Source organism: Telmatherina bonti (genome assembly GCF_933228915.1).
Source record: "Telmatherina bonti genome assembly, chromosome: 9".
NCBI lineage: Eukaryota > Metazoa > Chordata > Actinopteri > Atheriniformes > Telmatherinidae > Telmatherina > Telmatherina bonti.
Window position 1 is genome coordinate 37,068,480 of NC_136627.1, and position 17,887 is coordinate 37,086,366.

At 49.5% G+C, this 17,887-nt stretch overlaps 1 protein-coding gene across 1 annotated transcript in view; it reads right to left on the minus strand.

Moving 5' to 3' along the window:
* The window catches only part of plekhg2 (pleckstrin homology domain containing, family G (with RhoGef domain) member 2), a 90,165-nt gene that overhangs the window by 19,522 nt on the left and 52,756 nt on the right, over positions 1 to 17,887 (minus strand). The window contains exons 5-7 of the mRNA XM_079246475.1: positions 17,666 to 17,732; positions 15,105 to 15,151; positions 4,202 to 4,352 (exon numbers count right to left, since the gene is read on the minus strand). Coding sequence (XP_079102601.1) covers positions 4,202 to 4,352; positions 15,105 to 15,151; positions 17,666 to 17,732 — 265 coding nt within the window. The remainder of the gene's footprint in view (positions 1 to 4,201; positions 4,353 to 15,104; positions 15,152 to 17,665; positions 17,733 to 17,887) is intronic.

Sequence of the window (17,887 nt, forward strand, 5' to 3'; positions counted from 1 at the left end):
GCAAATAAAACAGAGCAAACATCAGAGAACAAAGAGCCGACTTTCCCTTCGTTTCATCATCCCTCGCTCCGCTCAGAGGTGGGCTTGGACCAGGACCAGTCAGGACGCTTTACTGGGACGAGAGTCGGAGTGTGAGTGTGTTTTATGGGACTCCATTGACAGCTGGTGTTCATTAGAGAAACACTGACGGGATTCACAGCGAATGTCTTATCGCCGTGACGACAAAATCTGGGAGAGAGACGCTCCGCAGATCAGAGAGAAATCACAACGTTCCGTCAGATGCTGTTTGAGAAGAACGCCGGTTTATGTTCAACAGCAACGGGATGTTTTTCTGACTGAAGACGTGTTTCTCATCATTTACACTTTATTAGGAAATGTGGCCTTATATTGTGCCTTTTTTCCACGTGAATGGAGGTCGTCCTGCAGCCAATCGATGACTAGAAGAGGTCGAAAAAAGGATTGAAGAAGAGGAAGAGCATGTCTGGGTGTTTAGAGGGGTTCAGAATAAATTTACATGTTGGAACAATTAACAACACTGCTTTGTGACAGGCAGCAGTAAAATGCCTAGCAAGCCATTTTTGGGTTTTAATCTTTGGAGCCACAATGTTGTGTTGGCAACAAGGATAATTTGGATTCCTGCTTTTTGTTGCCCTGCTCTCTGATCGCTGTGGTTGCCCTGTTTGTTGAGAGGCTTTTTGGACTCCGTTGGACAGTAGCTTTGGTGGAGATGACCCACTGAGTCTGTGGCTGAATATGTGGCAGAGTTGAGGAAGCTGGCACAGGACTTTAATTATGGAGTGATGCTTTCACAAAAGTTACGGGACAGGCTTGCATGTGGAATAAATGATGACCGCATCCAGAGGAGGTTGTTGTCTGAAGCGGATCTCACATTTGGAAGTGCCCTGTCTCTGACCCAAACGATGGAATCTGCCAATAAACATGTCCAGGATCTGCAGGCAAAAGCTGGAGCCTTGTCCTGTAATGCAGACTGGTGGATCAGAGAGCATGGGGCAGAAGAGGAAAGTGGATAAAGATAAAGCTTGTTATCGTTGTGTGGGCAAACATGCACCTGAGGACTGTAGATTTCAGAAGTAAAGATGTCATGCATGTGGAATGACTGGACACATGGCTCGGGTGTACCGGAATAAGAATCAGTCACCTGCTGGGAAGAGGAATGACCAAAGACACGGACAAAGTAGACGGCACTTCATACAGGAGAGAAAAGTCCATTATTGTTCTCCAAGAGTGACAGAAGGGAGTGATATGGAAGAGCTGCCATTTCCCTTGTACAGTGTCCAAGGTGGAGATGTTTTACCCCCATTGGGTAAAAAATGTGCCCCCACTGAAGAAGACTCACCAGAAGTTGCCAACATATAGCAAGCAAAACATAAATGTGCTGGGGAAACGAATGTGACAGCAAACTGCAAACGGCAGGAAAAGATCTTGCCTGTCATTGTGGCTACAGGTACAGGTCCAAACCTCATAGGAGAAGGGTGGCTGAAGCATATTAAGCTGGACTGACCTGAAATAAAGCCCCTGACACCCTTCCCACACTCTCGGAACCTGGAGTAAGTTCACACTGCATACCCCTAAAATCTTTAAAAGGCTTTAAAGCAACCTTTCATGTAAGTAATAATGCTGTACCCCGTTTTTACAGACATCGGTCTGTTCCCTGTGCTATGAAGCCCAAAGTTGATGCTGAGATGGACTGATTGTTAAAAGAATGTGTCATTACTCCTGTCCAGTATTCTGATTGGGTCGCTCTGGTGGTTTTTCTGCTAAAACTGGATGGTGACAGTAGATTGTGTGGAGATTATAAGCGAACTGTAAATTAAGCCTATGCCTTTGAACAGTACCCCTTACCCAAGGTTGAATTTGATGGCTACGTTAGCGGGTGGGGAACAGTTGACCAAACTGGACATGAGTTATGCCTATTAACAGATACAAATGGATGATCAGTTCAGGAAGTATTTAACTGTGAATACGCATTGTGGCTTGTTTACATACAACAGACTACCGTTTGGTGTATCATCAGCTCCAGCAATATTCCAACGAACCATGGACGGGGAATACCCCATGTTGCTGTATATCTGGACGATATCCTGATTATAGAGACCACCCAAGAAGCACACCTAAAAACCCTGGATGAGGTGTTGACTAGGTTAGAAAGTATTGGCCTCAGATTAAAAAGAAGCTAATGTAAGCTGCTGGCGGATGAAGTTCAGTATTTGGGACATAGAGTGGCTGGTGATGGGGTTCACTCAGTGGAGGCTGAGGTAAAAGCTATCGTTGATGCTCCCAGCCCAACTTCAGTGAAAGAGCTCAAAGCCTATTTAGGTTTGTTGAATTATTACAACCGTTTCCTTCATAATCTATCAACCTTGCTCGCCCCTTTACATAATCTGCTGCAGAAAGATGTGGTTTGGACATGGGGTGTTCGTCAAGAGGACGCATTCCAGAGGTCCAAAGACTTACTGAAGTCAGCTGATGTCTTGGTGCATTATTCTGGAGAAAGAGCTTTAATTTTGGCATGTGATTCCTCAGCTGTACAGGTCCCCTGTCACGTGAGGTCCTCATTGGAAATGGACAGATTTGGAGAAGACATATTGACCAAATCAGGAAAAGTGGTGTTTCAGAGGTTGATCGCAGTATTCCTCCAGCTGTGAGCATTCCATCTCCTGTGATGCCAGAACAAGTCCTGGTTCCTGAGGTACAATCTTCGGACTCTCCAACTCCTGTGAAAGACTCTGTGAGTGATCCACCGATGCCAGGAAGGGAATCTCCTCCAAGACCGCAGGAACAGTCAACACCACCTTTAAGGCGCTCTACTAGAGAGAGGCGCCCTCCTGGTTATTATAGATCTTTCAGCTGGGGGGAGCTCTAGGTTACAGAGGCTCTATACCTGGTAGGAGTCTATTTCCAGGAAACTGAGGCCATGTGGTCATTGCCGTTTGTCTGTACTGACACTCCATGCCATGTGCCTGTAAAGATGCCAAGCAAGCCATTTTTGGGTGTCTTTTGAATCATTTAATCTTTGGAGCCACAGTGTTATAAAATCGCACCGCACCATATCATATCGTATTGTATCGTATCGTATCACATCGTATAGTACTGTATCGCATTGCACTGTTTCGTAATGTACTGCATCGTATCGTACCGTATTGTATCGTACCGCATTGTATTGCAGAGTATGGTATTGCATTGTATCGCATCATATCACATCGTATCACATCGTATCACATCACCCTGTATCGTAATTTATTGTGTCGCATCGCACTGTATCGTATCGGATGATACTGTATTGTATTGCATCACATTGCATTGCATCATATAGTACTGCGTTATACTGCATTATATCACATTTAATCGTACTGTATCTGGTGTATTACAATACACATATTGCATTTCATCATACTGCACTATATCTTAATGTATCATACCATACTGTGTCAAATATGTTATCCATTGATCACTAGAATCCAGTATATTGTATTGTAACATATCATTTTGTATTTTACCATGTTGTATCATATATCAATTAGAGCATTTGGTATCTTATCTAGCGTATTGTATCGTAATGTACCACATCATACTGAGTTGAATGTCGTGTGTCATGTTGTATTCCATAAGTCTGTAGTATTTGGCAGTATTTAGTAGAATTTGACAGTTTTTTAGTTTCACTGGCAGTATTTGAAGGTCTATATGTAGTAGAAAAGAATTATTAGAGGAAATACAGGCATCATTTGACTGTATTTTAATAATTATCTTCAGTAAAAGGTAGAACTTTTAATTTAATTTTTTTTTTATTTAAAAAAAAAAAAATAGAACTTATGTTCCTACATGTAGTATTTAATAGTAACAGGTTGTGTATATGTTTACTTGTACTACAAGGCAGCATTTCAAATCCTTCATGAAGTAACTGGTAGTATTAAAAGTTTTACCTGAAGTATTAGGCAGAATTTAAGGTCTTATATGCTATATTTAGCATCAGAGGCAGTAACCTGCAGAGATGAGGCATTAACTTAGGAAGAAAGCAGTATTTGTGGTGTAAATTTGAGTATTTTGGTAATTACACACATCATCAGTATCAGTACAGGCAGTATGGTCTACAATGTATACTATGTCATTTAAGGTTGTTCATGTGATATTTAGTAGTATTTGGCACATCATGTGCAGTAACCTGTGGTATTCAGGGCCTCACCTGTAGCAGCAGGTGGTACTTGAGGATCCTCTGCACTGGTTTGAGCAGGTACGTCTCCAGAGGTAAAGAGTGGTTCAGAGTCGTCTGTCGCTCCTGGAAGAACCGAACCAGACTTTGGTTTTTCATGCATTCCCTCAGTACTGCCACCGAACTGCGGAGAGGAGCGGAGACATTGTTAGAATAAGCAACCATAGCAAGGCTTCATCAAAGTCTGCTGCCAATCAGGAAGTAAAACAATGATGGAGGATGAGGTGAAGGAAATCCTCTCGCGTCAACGGAGGATAGGACGGTGAGAAGACAACAGCCAGGAGACACAACGAGCAACACGAAGGTGGTGAAAGGAGATGATGGAGGACAGTGGAGACAGAAATCCATCACAGCGTGAAGCCAAAGAATCTTGGACAGCAGTGAGGTTGGAAGGAAGGAAGAGACGGCAGCACTCAGGAGAGACGGGGGGAAGGAGGTCAAGGTAAAGATGGAGACCGGGCTCTTTCTCTCCAGATGGACGTTAATCACATGAAGGAGTTGAGGAATTCAGAGCTGCAGTAATATCTTCTACAGACATCGCTGATGTGCTCGGCAGCGAGTCTGAGCTCATCTGCAGATTCATCAGAACAAAACCGACAGAAATCCTCCCAGAAAGCAGCAAGAAGGGGAACTGACAGAAAAAGCCTCTTCGTAGGGATGCAACAACACATCGATCTACATCGATATATTGATGATGTGGTCAATAAGCCAAAGACATCGATCCAAACTGCAAACATCATTCAAATACTGTTACAGTGACCATGTAGCAGACGCGCTTTTATTTTGACTGTTGATGACAACAAATATTTTTATTTAAATAAATAATCTAAATATGTGAGTTCAGAAAAATAAAATGTTAAACAATATTCTTGTTCTTTTTATTCATTCGGGTGTGAAAGCAGACGACCCGTAACGTCGTTTCATATCAATCAGTTGATACAACAGTAAATCAAAATCCATATGGACGCCTCCGTCGCCTCCGTATGGACGCCTCCGTAGGATGCCTCCGTATGGACGCCTTCATAGGACGCCTCCGTATGGATGCCTCCGTAGGACGCCTTCATAGGACGCCTCCGTATGGATGCCTCCGTAGGACGCCTCCGTATGGACGCCTCCGTAGGACGCCTCCGTAGCACGCCTCCGTATGGACGCCTCCGTAGGACGCCTCCGTAGGACGCCTCCGTATGGAGGCCTCCGTAGGACGCCTCCGTATGGACGCCTCCGTATGGAGGCCTCCGTAGGACGCCTCCATATGGACGCCTCTGTATGGAGGCCTCGGTAGGACGCCTCTGTATGGATGCCTCCGTTGGACGCCTCCGTATGGACGCCTCCGTAGGACGCCTCCGTATGGACGCCTCCATATGGACGCCTCCATATGGAGGCCTCCGTAGGACGCCTCCTTATGGAGGCCTCCGTAGGACGCCTCCATATGGACGCCTCCGTATGGACGCCTCCGTAGGACGCCTCCGTATGGACGCCTCCGTATGGACGCCTCCGTATGGAGGCCTCCGTATGGACGCCTCCGTATGGACGCCTCCGTATGGAGGCCTCCGTAGGACGCCTCCATATGGACGCCTCCGTATGGAGGCCTCGGTAGGACGCCTCCGTAGGACGCCTCCGTATGGATGCCTCCGTATGGACGCCTCCGTATGGACGCCTCCGTATGGATGCCTCCGTATGGACGCCTCCGTAGGACGCCTCCGTATGGATGCCTCCGTATGGACGCCTCCGTAGGACGCCTCCATATGGACGCCTCCGTAGGATGCCTCCGTAGGATACCTCCGTATGGACGCCTTCATAGGACGCCTCCGTATGGATGCCTCCGTTGGACGCCTCCGTATGGACGCCTCCGTAGGACGCCTCCGTATGGACGCCTCCGTATGGACGCCTCCGTATGGACGCCTTCGTATGGAGGCCTCCGTAGGACGCCTTCTTAGGACGCCTCCGTATGGATGCCTCCGTAGGACGCCTCCGTATGGACGCCTCCGTAGGACGCCTCCATATGGACGCCTCTGTATGGAGGCCTCGGTAGGACGCCTCCGTAGGACGCCTCCATATGGATGCCTCCGTATGGACGCCTCCGTATGGACGCCTCCGTAGGACGCCTCTGTAGGACGCCTCCGTATGGACGCCTCCATATGGACGCCTCCGTAGGACGCCTCCGTCGCCTCCGTATGGACGCCTCCGTAGGACGCCTCCGTAGCACGCCTCCGTATGGACGCCTCCGTAGGACGCCTCCGTAGGACGCCTCCGTATGGACGCCTCCGTATGGACGCCTCCGTATGGAGGCCTCCGTAGGACGCCTCCGTATGGATGCCTCCGTATGGACGCCTCCGTAGGACGCCTCCGTAGGACGCCTCCATATGGACGCCTCCATATGGAGGCCTCCGTAGGACGCCTCCATATGGACGCCTCCGTATGGACGCCTCCGTATGGACGCCTCCGTATTGCCTCCGTAGGATACCTCCGTATGGACGCCTCCGTATGGACGCCTTCATAGGACGCCTCCGTATGGATGCCTCCGTTGGACGCCTCCGTATGGACGCCTCCGTAGGACGCCTCCGTATGGACGGAAGTGTCCGTCCATATGGAGGCCTCCGTAGGACGCCTCCTTATGGAGGCCTCCGTAGGACGCCTCCATATGGACGCCTCCGTATGGACGCCTCCGTATGGAGGCCTCCGTATGGACGCCTCCGTATGGACGCCTCCGTATGGACGCCTCCGTATGGACGCCTTCGTATGGAGGCCTCCGTAGGACGCCTTCTTAGGACGCCTCCGTATGGATGCCTCCGTAGGACGCCTCCGTATGGACGCCTCCGTAGGACGCCTCCATATGGACGCCTCTGTATGGAGGCCTCGGTAGGACGCCTCCGTAGGACGCCTCCATATGGATGCCTCCGTATGGACGCCTCCGTAGGACGCCTCTGTAGGACGCCTCCGTATGGATGCCTCCATATGGACGCCTCCATATGGACGCCTCCGTAGGACGCCTCCATCGCCTCCGTATGGACGCCTCCGTAGGACGCCTCCGTAGCACGCCTCCGTAGCACGCCTCCGTAGCACGCCTCCGTATGGACGCCTCCGTAGGACGGCTCCGTATGGACGCCTCCGTATGGACGCCTCCGTATGGAGGCCTCCGTAGGACGCCTCCATATGGACGCCTCCGTATGGAGGCCTCCGTAGGACGCCTCCGTAGGACGCCTCCATATGGACGCCTCCGTATGGATGCCTCCGTATGGACGCCTCCGTAGGACGCCTCCATATGGACGCCTCCATATGGAGGCCTCCGTAGGACGCCTCCATATGGACGCCTCCGTATGGACGCCTCCGTATGGACGCCTCCGTATGGACGCCTCCGTATTGCCTCCGTAGGATACCTCCGTATGGACGCCTCCGTATGGACGCCTTCATAGGACGCCTCCGTATGGATGCCTCCGTTGGACGCCTCCGTATGGACGCCTCCGTAGGACGCCTCCGTAGGACGCCTCCGTATGGACGGAAGTGTCCGTCCATATGGAGGCCTCCGTAGGACGCCTCCTTATGGAGGCCTCCGTAGGACGCCTCCATATGGACGCCTCCGTATGGACGCCTCTGTATGGAGGCCTCCGTATGGACGCCTCCGTATGGACGCCTCCGTAGAACACTTCCGTATGGACGCCTCCATATGGACGCCTCCGTATGGACGCCTCCGTATGGACGCCTCCGTAGCATGCCTCCGTATGGACGCCTCCGTAGGACACTTCCGTATGGACGCCTCTGTATGGACGCCTCCTTATGGAGGCCTCCGTAGGACGCCTCCGTAGGACGCCTCCGTATGGAGGCCTCCGTATGGACGCCTCCGTATGGACGCCTCCGTATGGACGCCTCCGTAGGACACTTCCGTATGGACGCCTCCATATGGACGCCTCCGTATGGACGCCTCCGTATGGACGCCTCCGTAGGACGCCTTCGTAGCATGCCTCCGTATGGACGCCTCCGTAGGACACTTCCGTATGGACGCCTCCGTAGGACACTTCCGTATGGACGCCTCCGTATGGAGGCCTCCGTAGGACGCCTCCATATGGACGCCTCCGTATGGACGCCTCCGTATGGAGGCCTCCGTAGGACGCCTCCATATGGACGCCTCCGTATGGACGCCTCCGTATGGAGGCCTCGGTAGGACGCCTCCGTAGGACGCCTCCGTATGGATGCCTCCGTATGGACGCCTCCGTATGGACGCCTCCGTAGCACGCCTCCGTATGGACGCCTCCGTATGGACGCCTCCGTAGGACGCCTCCGTATGGACGCCTCCGTATGGAGGCCTCCGTAGGACGCCTCCATATGGACGCCTCCGTAGGATGCCTCCGTAGGATACCTCCGTATGGACGCCTCCGTATGGACGCCTTCATAGGACGCCTCCGTATGGATGCCTCCGTTGGACGCCTCCGTATGGACGCCTCCGTAGGACGCCTCCGTATGGACGCCTCCGTATGGACGCCTCCGTATGGACGCCTTCGTATGGAGGCCTCCGTAGGACGCCTCCGTATGGACGCCTCCGTATGGACGCCTCCATATGGAGGCCTCCGTAGGACGCCTTCATAGGACGCCTCCGTATGGATGCCTCCGTTGGACGCCTCCGTATGGACGCCTCCGTAGGACGCCTCCGTATGGACGCCTCCGTATGGACGCCTTCGTATGGAGGCCTCCGTAGGACGCCTCCGTATGGAGGCCTCCGTAGGACGCCTCCATATGGACGCCTCCGTAGGACGCCTCCGTAGGACGCCTTCATATGGACGCCTCCGTAGGACGCCTCCATATGGACGCCTCCGTAGGACGCCTCCTTATGGAGGCCTCCGTATGGACGCCTCCGTATGGACGCCTCCGTATGGACGCCTCCGTATTGCCTCCGTAGGATACCTCCGTATGGACGCCTCCGTATGGACGCCTTCATAGGACGCCTCCGTATGGATGCCTCCGTTGGACGCCTCCGTATGGACGCCTCCGTAGGACGCCTCCGTAGGACGCCTCCATATGGACGGAAGTGTCCGTCCATATGGAGGCCTCCGTAGGACGCCTCCTTATGGAGGCCTCCGTAGGACGCCTCCATATGGACGCCTCCGTATGGACGCCTCTGTATGGAGGCCTCCGTATGGACGCCTCCGTATGGACGCCTCCGTAGAACACTTCCGTATGGACGCCTCCATATGGACGCCTCCGTATGGACGCCTCCGTATGGACGCCTCCGTAGCATGCCTCCGTATGGACGCCTCCGTAGGACACTTCCGTATGGACGCCTCTGTATGGACGCCTCCTTATGGAGGCCTCCGTAGGACGCCTCCGTAGGACGCCTCCGTATGGAGGCCTCCGTATGGACGCCTCCGTATGGACGCCTCCGTATGGACGCCTCCGTAGGACACTTCCGTATGGACGCCTCCATATGGACGCCTCCGTATGGACGCCTCCGTATGGACGCCTCCGTAGGACGCCTTCGTAGCATGCCTCCGTATGGACGCCTCCGTAGGACACTTCCGTATGGACGCCTCCGTAGGACACTTCCGTATGGACGCCTCCGTATGGAGGCCTCCGTAGGACGCCTCCATATGGACGCCTCCGTATGGACGCCTCCGTATGGAGGCCTCCGTAGGACGCCTCCATATGGACGCCTCCGTATGGACGCCTCCGTATGGAGGCCTCGGTAGGACGCCTCCGTAGGACGCCTCCGTATGGATGCCTCCGTATGGACGCCTCCGTATGGACGCCTCCGTAGCACGCCTCCGTATGGACGCCTCCGTATGGACGCCTCCGTAGGACGCCTCCGTATGGACGCCTCCGTATGGAGGCCTCCGTAGGACGCCTCCATATGGACGCCTCCGTAGGATGCCTCCGTAGGATACCTCCGTATGGACGCCTCCGTATGGACGCCTTCATAGGACGCCTCCGTATGGATGCCTCCGTTGGACGCCTCCGTATGGACGCCTCCGTAGGACGCCTCCGTATGGACGCCTCCGTATGGACGCCTCCGTATGGACGCCTTCGTATGGAGGCCTCCGTAGGACGCCTCCGTATGGACGCCTCCGTATGGACGCCTCCATATGGAGGCCTCCGTAGGACGCCTTCATAGGACGCCTCCGTATGGATGCCTCCGTTGGACGCCTCCGTATGGACGCCTCCGTAGGACGCCTCCGTATGGACGCCTCCGTATGGACGCCTTCGTATGGAGGCCTCCGTAGGACGCCTCCGTATGGAGGCCTCCGTAGGACGCCTCCATATGGACGCCTCCGTAGGACGCCTCCGTAGGACGCCTTCATATGGACGCCTCCGTAGGACGCCTCCATATGGACGCCTCCGTAGGACGCCTCCGTAGGACGCCTCCTTATGGAGGCCTCCGTATGGACGCCTCCGTAGGACGCCTCCGTATGGAGGCCTCCGTAGGACGCCTCCGTAGGACGCCTCCATATGGACGCCTCCGTAGGACGCCTCCGTATGGACGCCTCTGTATGGACGCCTCTGTATGGACAGAGGAGCATTTTTCCACCCGTGTCGGAGAGGGAAATGTGCTGGGTTGCAGGCTTGTGAACTCCGTGTCGCCCTGCTGGGAACATGAGACGAGATTCTTTGTTTGGTTTTTTCTCCTGCGCTGAACACGCCAAGTCAGAACCAGGCTGCAGGAATGCAGCGCCGCCGCCATCTGAAACGAGCCGGAGGAGATGTTTTTCTTGTCGAGCCGTCCCAGCGCTTCGTGCTGCGGTAATGCATCATGAAGCGGCTGCTGTTGGAGGGTGGATGTGATCTCAGCAGTAATCCGGAGGGAGAACGGAGACAGATGCTGAGCTCATTTACTCTGCTAAACTCCTCTTGGATGGAAATGCAGTTTCATACTGTAAATGATGAGCTGTAGCGTCCGGGGGAGGGTGGGGGGGTGCAGGCCGGGAAGGGGCCACTTCTCTAAACACTAGTTTGTTCAGGAATAACAGAGCAGGTTATTGGATGCATATCAGATTGTTTGGATCTGCTGGTCTGACTGCACAGACATCAACCAGCCAATCAGCTTCTCTGTTTTCAGGTATTAAACCATGTAATTGAGGTAATAAGGCTAAAAATATGGTTTCTGCTCTTTGAGGACGAATCGGTTTGTTGCTGACGTTCAGGACGTGTCTGGTATCTGATCTGACTGGCTGACTGCTGCGTTTCATGCATCCAGGATGCAGCGGTGTCAGAAAAACCTCTGAGTCATGTTTGCATCGCGGTGGAAGGCTGAAAGGCGTCCGACCTGGCGTTGGGAGGCAGATGGCAGTTGGTCACCAGCAGCAGTTTCACACCAGCTTTCTTCCTGAACTCCACCGTAAGACTGAATTTAGTCTGTAGGTTCGTGAACTTTGGTGCATCAGGCTGAAGAAGTAAAAACTGGCATGAAGTGAGAGGATCCAGCAGAGGAAGCCGTAAAAGAAGGAGGAAGAGGAGGATCTGGCTTCGGTGGGCTGAAAGCAGTTGACCTACTTAGTTTTTACTGGTGTGTAATGGAGCTTTAAGGAGGCGACAGGCAGAAAGCAGTGATCTGACGGAGGTGAAGAAGGGGTCGACTTTCAGCCTGGTGATGGAAGCTGAACTGACGAGGTTTAAACACTCACTCTCTCTCACACACACACACACACACACTCACACAGGCTCGCATTGTGTACATATGAAATGATTTAAGTGTATTAACATGCAGACAGATGTAGGCACACACTCAGCGCTGGGCAGCCGTCCAGTCAGGCCAAACATGTGTTTTTCAGCCCGACGGAGAGAAGAGCATAACAGCGAAACATGAGCGAATCCAGAACGAGACAGCAGAGACTGCGAGGCCTTCAGGCCATTTTGCAGAGACTCGGTGCTGCTGGAATCATCTGAAAGCAGCTCGACACATTCAGGCTCCATTGTTTTACTTCTGTTTCATAAAGCGCCAGATGTTCGCAGGGTTTCGGGTATTTGCACGATATTATAACCAGCATCGCAGTGTGTTACTGTGATGGTCATGTCACCCTCCAGCTGGTCTACGGAGGTTTTCCAGCCTTTCTATCCGTCCAGGAGGTTTACAATCCAGACACAACGTGTAGCGTTTATTCAGAGACTCTAGGTGGTAAATCCATAATGATCCATGATAAGTCGTCTTGATGGATCTTGTAATGGGATCACCCAGCCTTCTTTCAGTACCATGAGATATCAGTCTGCTATGTGGAAGCACTGGTACACATGTCTCTTTTAAATACGTTTGTATGTCTGTACTTTCTTTTGTTTTTAATGGACCTGGAGTCTGAATAAAGATAAAGTTCAAGAATAACACCATTGTTTATCTCATCTTCATCACCATCACGCATGAAGACCCTTCCTGTCAGACTTTCCACCAATCAGAGAGCTTAAATTGACGGTAATGTCCAATCAGGAGTTCAATCAACAAGTGATGAAAAAAGCAGAAAATAACAGTCCTCTATAGCTGGAATAAAGCCAAGAAGACGTTTGGGATGCAGCTGAGGTGGATGTGCTTTAGTGAGGATAGCAGTTGTGGCGCTCCCGGACAGTCCGGGAACCTCCGTGTTGCATCCCCATGGTAACCTGAATCTGGGAAACAAAGTGGGTTTTCCAGGTGGAAGTTAGATGTATGAGGAACCCAGAAGCAACTTGAGTCACTTTCATGATATAGAACTAAAGATGTCAGATTATCGACCTAACGATATTATTGGCTAATGTCAGCATTATAATGCAATATCGGTGACATAACTTTTACACAACATGCACATATTCATATCAAACTCTTCAACCACATCTCCTCTCACTCAAAATGACCAAATATAGAGATGTTATGTATAGTTTTCCAGATAATTCGGTTTGTTTGGCACAAATCACTCCAAAAATATTTCGGTATCGGTTGCTATCACTCTCATAAATTAAGAGTTGTACAAAATCGGTATATCGGATATCATTAAAAAAAAGCAATATTGACTGTTGACCAAAAACACAATGTAAGGAATTGTGGAGACATTTGCTACAATTACCACTTCTTGTTAGACAAAAACAAGACAAACACACCAATACAGACCTGCACTGGGTGAAAGGGAACATCACTCTGCTGGGACACAGCAGACTGTGTTTTAAATGAAAAAAAAAGCTCCTTTATCTGCTTTTTAACTCGTGACAACTTTCCCTTTTTTTATTTCTTGTCAGAGAATATAGATGAGAAGAGGTAAACCTTCCTGGTCCAGTTTGTATAAACTTTATACTCATTTCTTAACGATGAGAATGACGTTAAACCTCATCGACTTCTCACCAGAATGGAACCTGGGTCCTGGTTTTGTTGGTTTCTGGTGGACAGCAGAGGCTTTTGGACATGGATAACGTCCATACATGAGAAGCATCCCTGGCTGCTCAGACCTGGTTTCAGGGTTCAGGTTCTGCACCCATTTTACCGTTTTACTGCTCTGCTGTGAGTTTCTACTGAAACGCATCGACTGTGGTCATAAAGCAGACGCTGCACACATTCTCGCTCGCCGTCTCGAGTCCGTTTATCAAGAACAGAGGACAGAAAAATGTGGAGTTTCTCGCTGAGGCTTTACAGCAGCATGTCGATGGGCGTCAGCATCCAAATCCCTCCAAATCTAACAAGAAACGACAAGAAACGACCATGGCATCAGGTCTTCTGGTCTGGTTGGACCACCTTTTTCCTTCAGAAAGATCTGAATAGATACGACTAGATGCCAGAAACATTCCTCAGAGATGTGCTGCATACGATGAACACCTGCAGTTCCACCACCATAACTGTAGAGACGAACGTCTAACAGTGACTGCAGAAAGGACGGCCAGCACCGTGGTGCACAGCATCCAACATGAAAACTGATACAACAAGCGAAAACAGCGTTTTATTTATACAGCACTTTTCAGGAGCTCAAAGACGCAATAAAAACAGGCCTTGTTCAAAACAGGACAAAGAAACAACGAGTATCATAGTAAGTTAAATATCAGATATTAGATTTTAAAGGATATTTAAAATCACAGAATGAGCAGCCGTGTGTGTGTGTGTACATGTGTGTACAGGTGTGTGTGTACAGGTGTGTATAGGTGTGTGTAGATGAAATGTGTGTACAGGTGTGTATGTGTGGCGGTTCTGTCCTCTGAGGACGTGGAGGATGATTACATCTTTGGAGTATTGGTGATCGGGATTCTGCTGATTGGCGCTGGTGGAGTCCTGATCTACCTCAAGACCCGTGAGATTCTGGCAACAACTGGCAGGCTGCCTGTATTCTGTAACCGTATGGGCCAAGCTAGCAGTGCCTGCCCCCCCCCCCCCCATTTGGCTGTCTGGAGCTGCCAGCCTAAGACCTGCTATGGACTCAAGGCCAAGGGCAAATTGTTTTCCTCGCCTGGAACCCAGACAATATCTGGATTCGGCTTTCCAACGACCTTGGGCCGACGCAACCCCCCCCACCCCCGAGAATGGAAGACATGTTCATAGACGCTCTGTCCCCCCTCCTCAACCACCCCCAGTCCCCTCCCACATGACTCACCGCCTCCCTGGACTTTGTGTGTCTTGTTTTAGTTTGTGCTTCAGTGTATGAGGTTTTTTTTCTCTGTATGTCCAGAGTTACATGACCTGTTTTTTCCTCAACCATGATCCTAATGTATCTCTGTTCTTATCTTGTAAGGCAGCGCCGGTAAAACTGGCTGCACGGCCTGAGCTTAAGATCGGTTCTGTATTACTCTTTTGTCATTAATGTTACATGTCTGTATGTCTGACCTCGGACGAGCTGGCTTGAACTCTGAATTTCCACTCGGGGATGAATAAAGTATCTTTGATTTGATTTGATTTGATGTACAGGTGTGTGTGTGTATAGGTGTGTGTGTACAAGTGTGTGTCAAAGCTTACTTTGGGTAGTTCATGCAGTAGAGTGTGTAGATATCGAAGGCTTCACTCTGGAAAGGAAACAGGGTAAAACAGAAGTCAGAGGAGGAACAGCGAGTCATCTGCTACAACACAAGGTGTGTGTGTGTACAGGTGTGTACAGGTGTGAACAGGTGTGTACAGGTGTGTGGGGGACTTGGAGGCGGTAAATGCAGCACTTTTGGAGTAGAAAATATGTCTCAGATACTCTGAAAAACACACAACCTGCTCTGATCCTGTTCAAATGAAGAAAACCAGCTTCATGTTTGCACTGTTGGAACGTCTGTGCTGCGTAGCGAAGACTTCGCTCTTTTCTCTTGTTTCCAACATAAAAACACACAGATGCATTTTATACCAAACATCTGTTTCCAGGAATGAGTTCTGTGGTTGGCAGTAAACAACAATCATACGAGACGGTTTTAACATGCTGATGATGGAGAGTCAGTGGCGATGAAGAGGTTAAAATTTTGGTCTTCAGGCTTAAACTTCCTGTTTCCAGTCTGACTTCATCCAATCAGAATCTTTTAACAGCCTTCCTGCTTCTGCACTGTTTGTCCATCAGCCAAATATCATCCATGTGTGTGTGATAAATATATACATTCACATTTTATATATATATGTATATATATATATGTATATATATATATATATATATATATATACATACAGTATATATTTACACACACAGCATGTGTCACGTAACCATCAACATCTCAGCCTTTCTCCTTCCAGTTGTTTAAAATCCATAAATCTTTCAACTTTTTGCTGTTTTAGGAGGATACTGGTGTCGCTGAGTAGCTGTGAAAAGTTTTCCTTCACTTCCTGTCGGTCCATCAGTCGGTCAGGTGGTCTCACAGAAAGACCACATTATGCTCTGCATGTTCAGCCTTAAAATAACCGGGAATCTCCAGAAGGTTAATCTAATGTCCAGAGCCGTAAGAGACGGGAGGTTGAGTTCAGCTGAAGCGGGAACAAACGTCAAACCTGCTGCGCGTCAGATGCTTTTTTCCTCTTAATGAATTTAATTTGAGGTGTTATGAGAGTTCAGATGAAGAGACGACTTCAAATGTGGCAAAAAAGAGAAAACATGTGCAGAAAGTTTGTTGAAGTAACACTGCCTTTATAAACAGCACTGTCAATAAAAATAAACATGAAATGATGCATTTCTTCAGCTGCTTGTTCTTTCTACTGTATTGACATCACCATCACCAGATCTGTGCTCTGATTGGTTGACAGCCTGAAATCCTGTCAACTGATAAAACAACCTGTCAAGATGGTTTGGCTTCCACTTTTTTTTCCCCAGAACTAAGAAAACAAGCAACTACATTTATAGTCTCATTCTCTCTTCACTGGAATATTCTGGAAATATTTCCAGCAGCTGAAATATGGTTGAGAAAAGAAAAAATGGAGAGGAGCTCATCACAACAACACAACAGCAAATACCGTCTGGGTTGGGTAAAATGACCCAACATGGCTTCAGACTGACGTGTAAATACTTCTGGACTGAAAGAAATGTACAATAAACTGGTTGATCATTAAAAACCAACTAAAAGAGGATTTCCTGCAGATGCAAACAAGACTTCCAGCTTCAGACAGGAAATTAAGTTTATAACACCTTTATAACACCATCATTTACAAATGTAACATTGTTATAACACCATCACATATCATTTTAACTCTATCATATACCATTATAACACCATCACATACTAACATAAAACCATGACAACACCATCACAATACCATTATATACCATTATAACACCATCACATACTAACATAAAACCATGACAACACCATCACAATACCATTATATACCATTATAACACCATAATAATGTCATATAAAACCAATATGTCATCTTATAACACCTTCATAAAGCCATTGTGACTCCTTTATAGCAGTAATATAAAACTATCACAACACCTTTATAACACAATAGTTACACCATTATAACACAACTGTAAAATCATTGTACCTCCATTGGTCAACTGTACAGCAACTTCATAACACATTACACTGCCAAGTGTACATGTACCGCTTCCACAGTTCATTCTGACTGGAAAGATGTGCATCCATGAGTTTCTACGAGTAGTGTCTCCTCTCACTGAGGTATTTTTCCTGGAAGAATGACGTCAGACTTCATGCTGAACAACTTGCAACATCAAATGAATCGGACAATCAGAACAAGGGTCTGTTGCTGAACTGGAATGGACGCAGACTGAATGAAGAGCGCTGCGGAGGCGACAGTACAGCAGCACAGAAAACCTGCTGGATCCACAGAGACCCTCAGTTCCAAACCATTAAAACCATCATTACCAGAGCCGCTGCAGCAGATTCTGTAAACGATTTGTTTAATCCTCCTTTGCAGACGGTGAATAACGTTTCCGTGTGACGGCGAGAACAGCGTGATCACTGTCTAACACCCCCGGAGAGACTAAACGCCTTCATTGACTGGGTGTTGGTTTGCCTGCTGCTGGCTGGTGTTTGTGTTTACTGGTGTTTTACTGAGTGCTTCAGGTGCACAGTAATGGTTCCTGTACTCACCCTTTCCACGAAGCACTCTGCCATGGCTGCAGCATGGGGGCTCCTCTCCAGATCCTCCAGGAGATCGCTGGGGACAGAAGCAGACAGCTGTCAGAGTTTTTACAGGCCTTGGGAGGAACCGAGCTGAAGAGGTCTGCTCCCACAGACGGCAGCGGATTGATGATGTTGGCTTCAACACTGCAGTCTGACTCGGAGGTTCGGATGGAGCTGAGGGCAACAAGT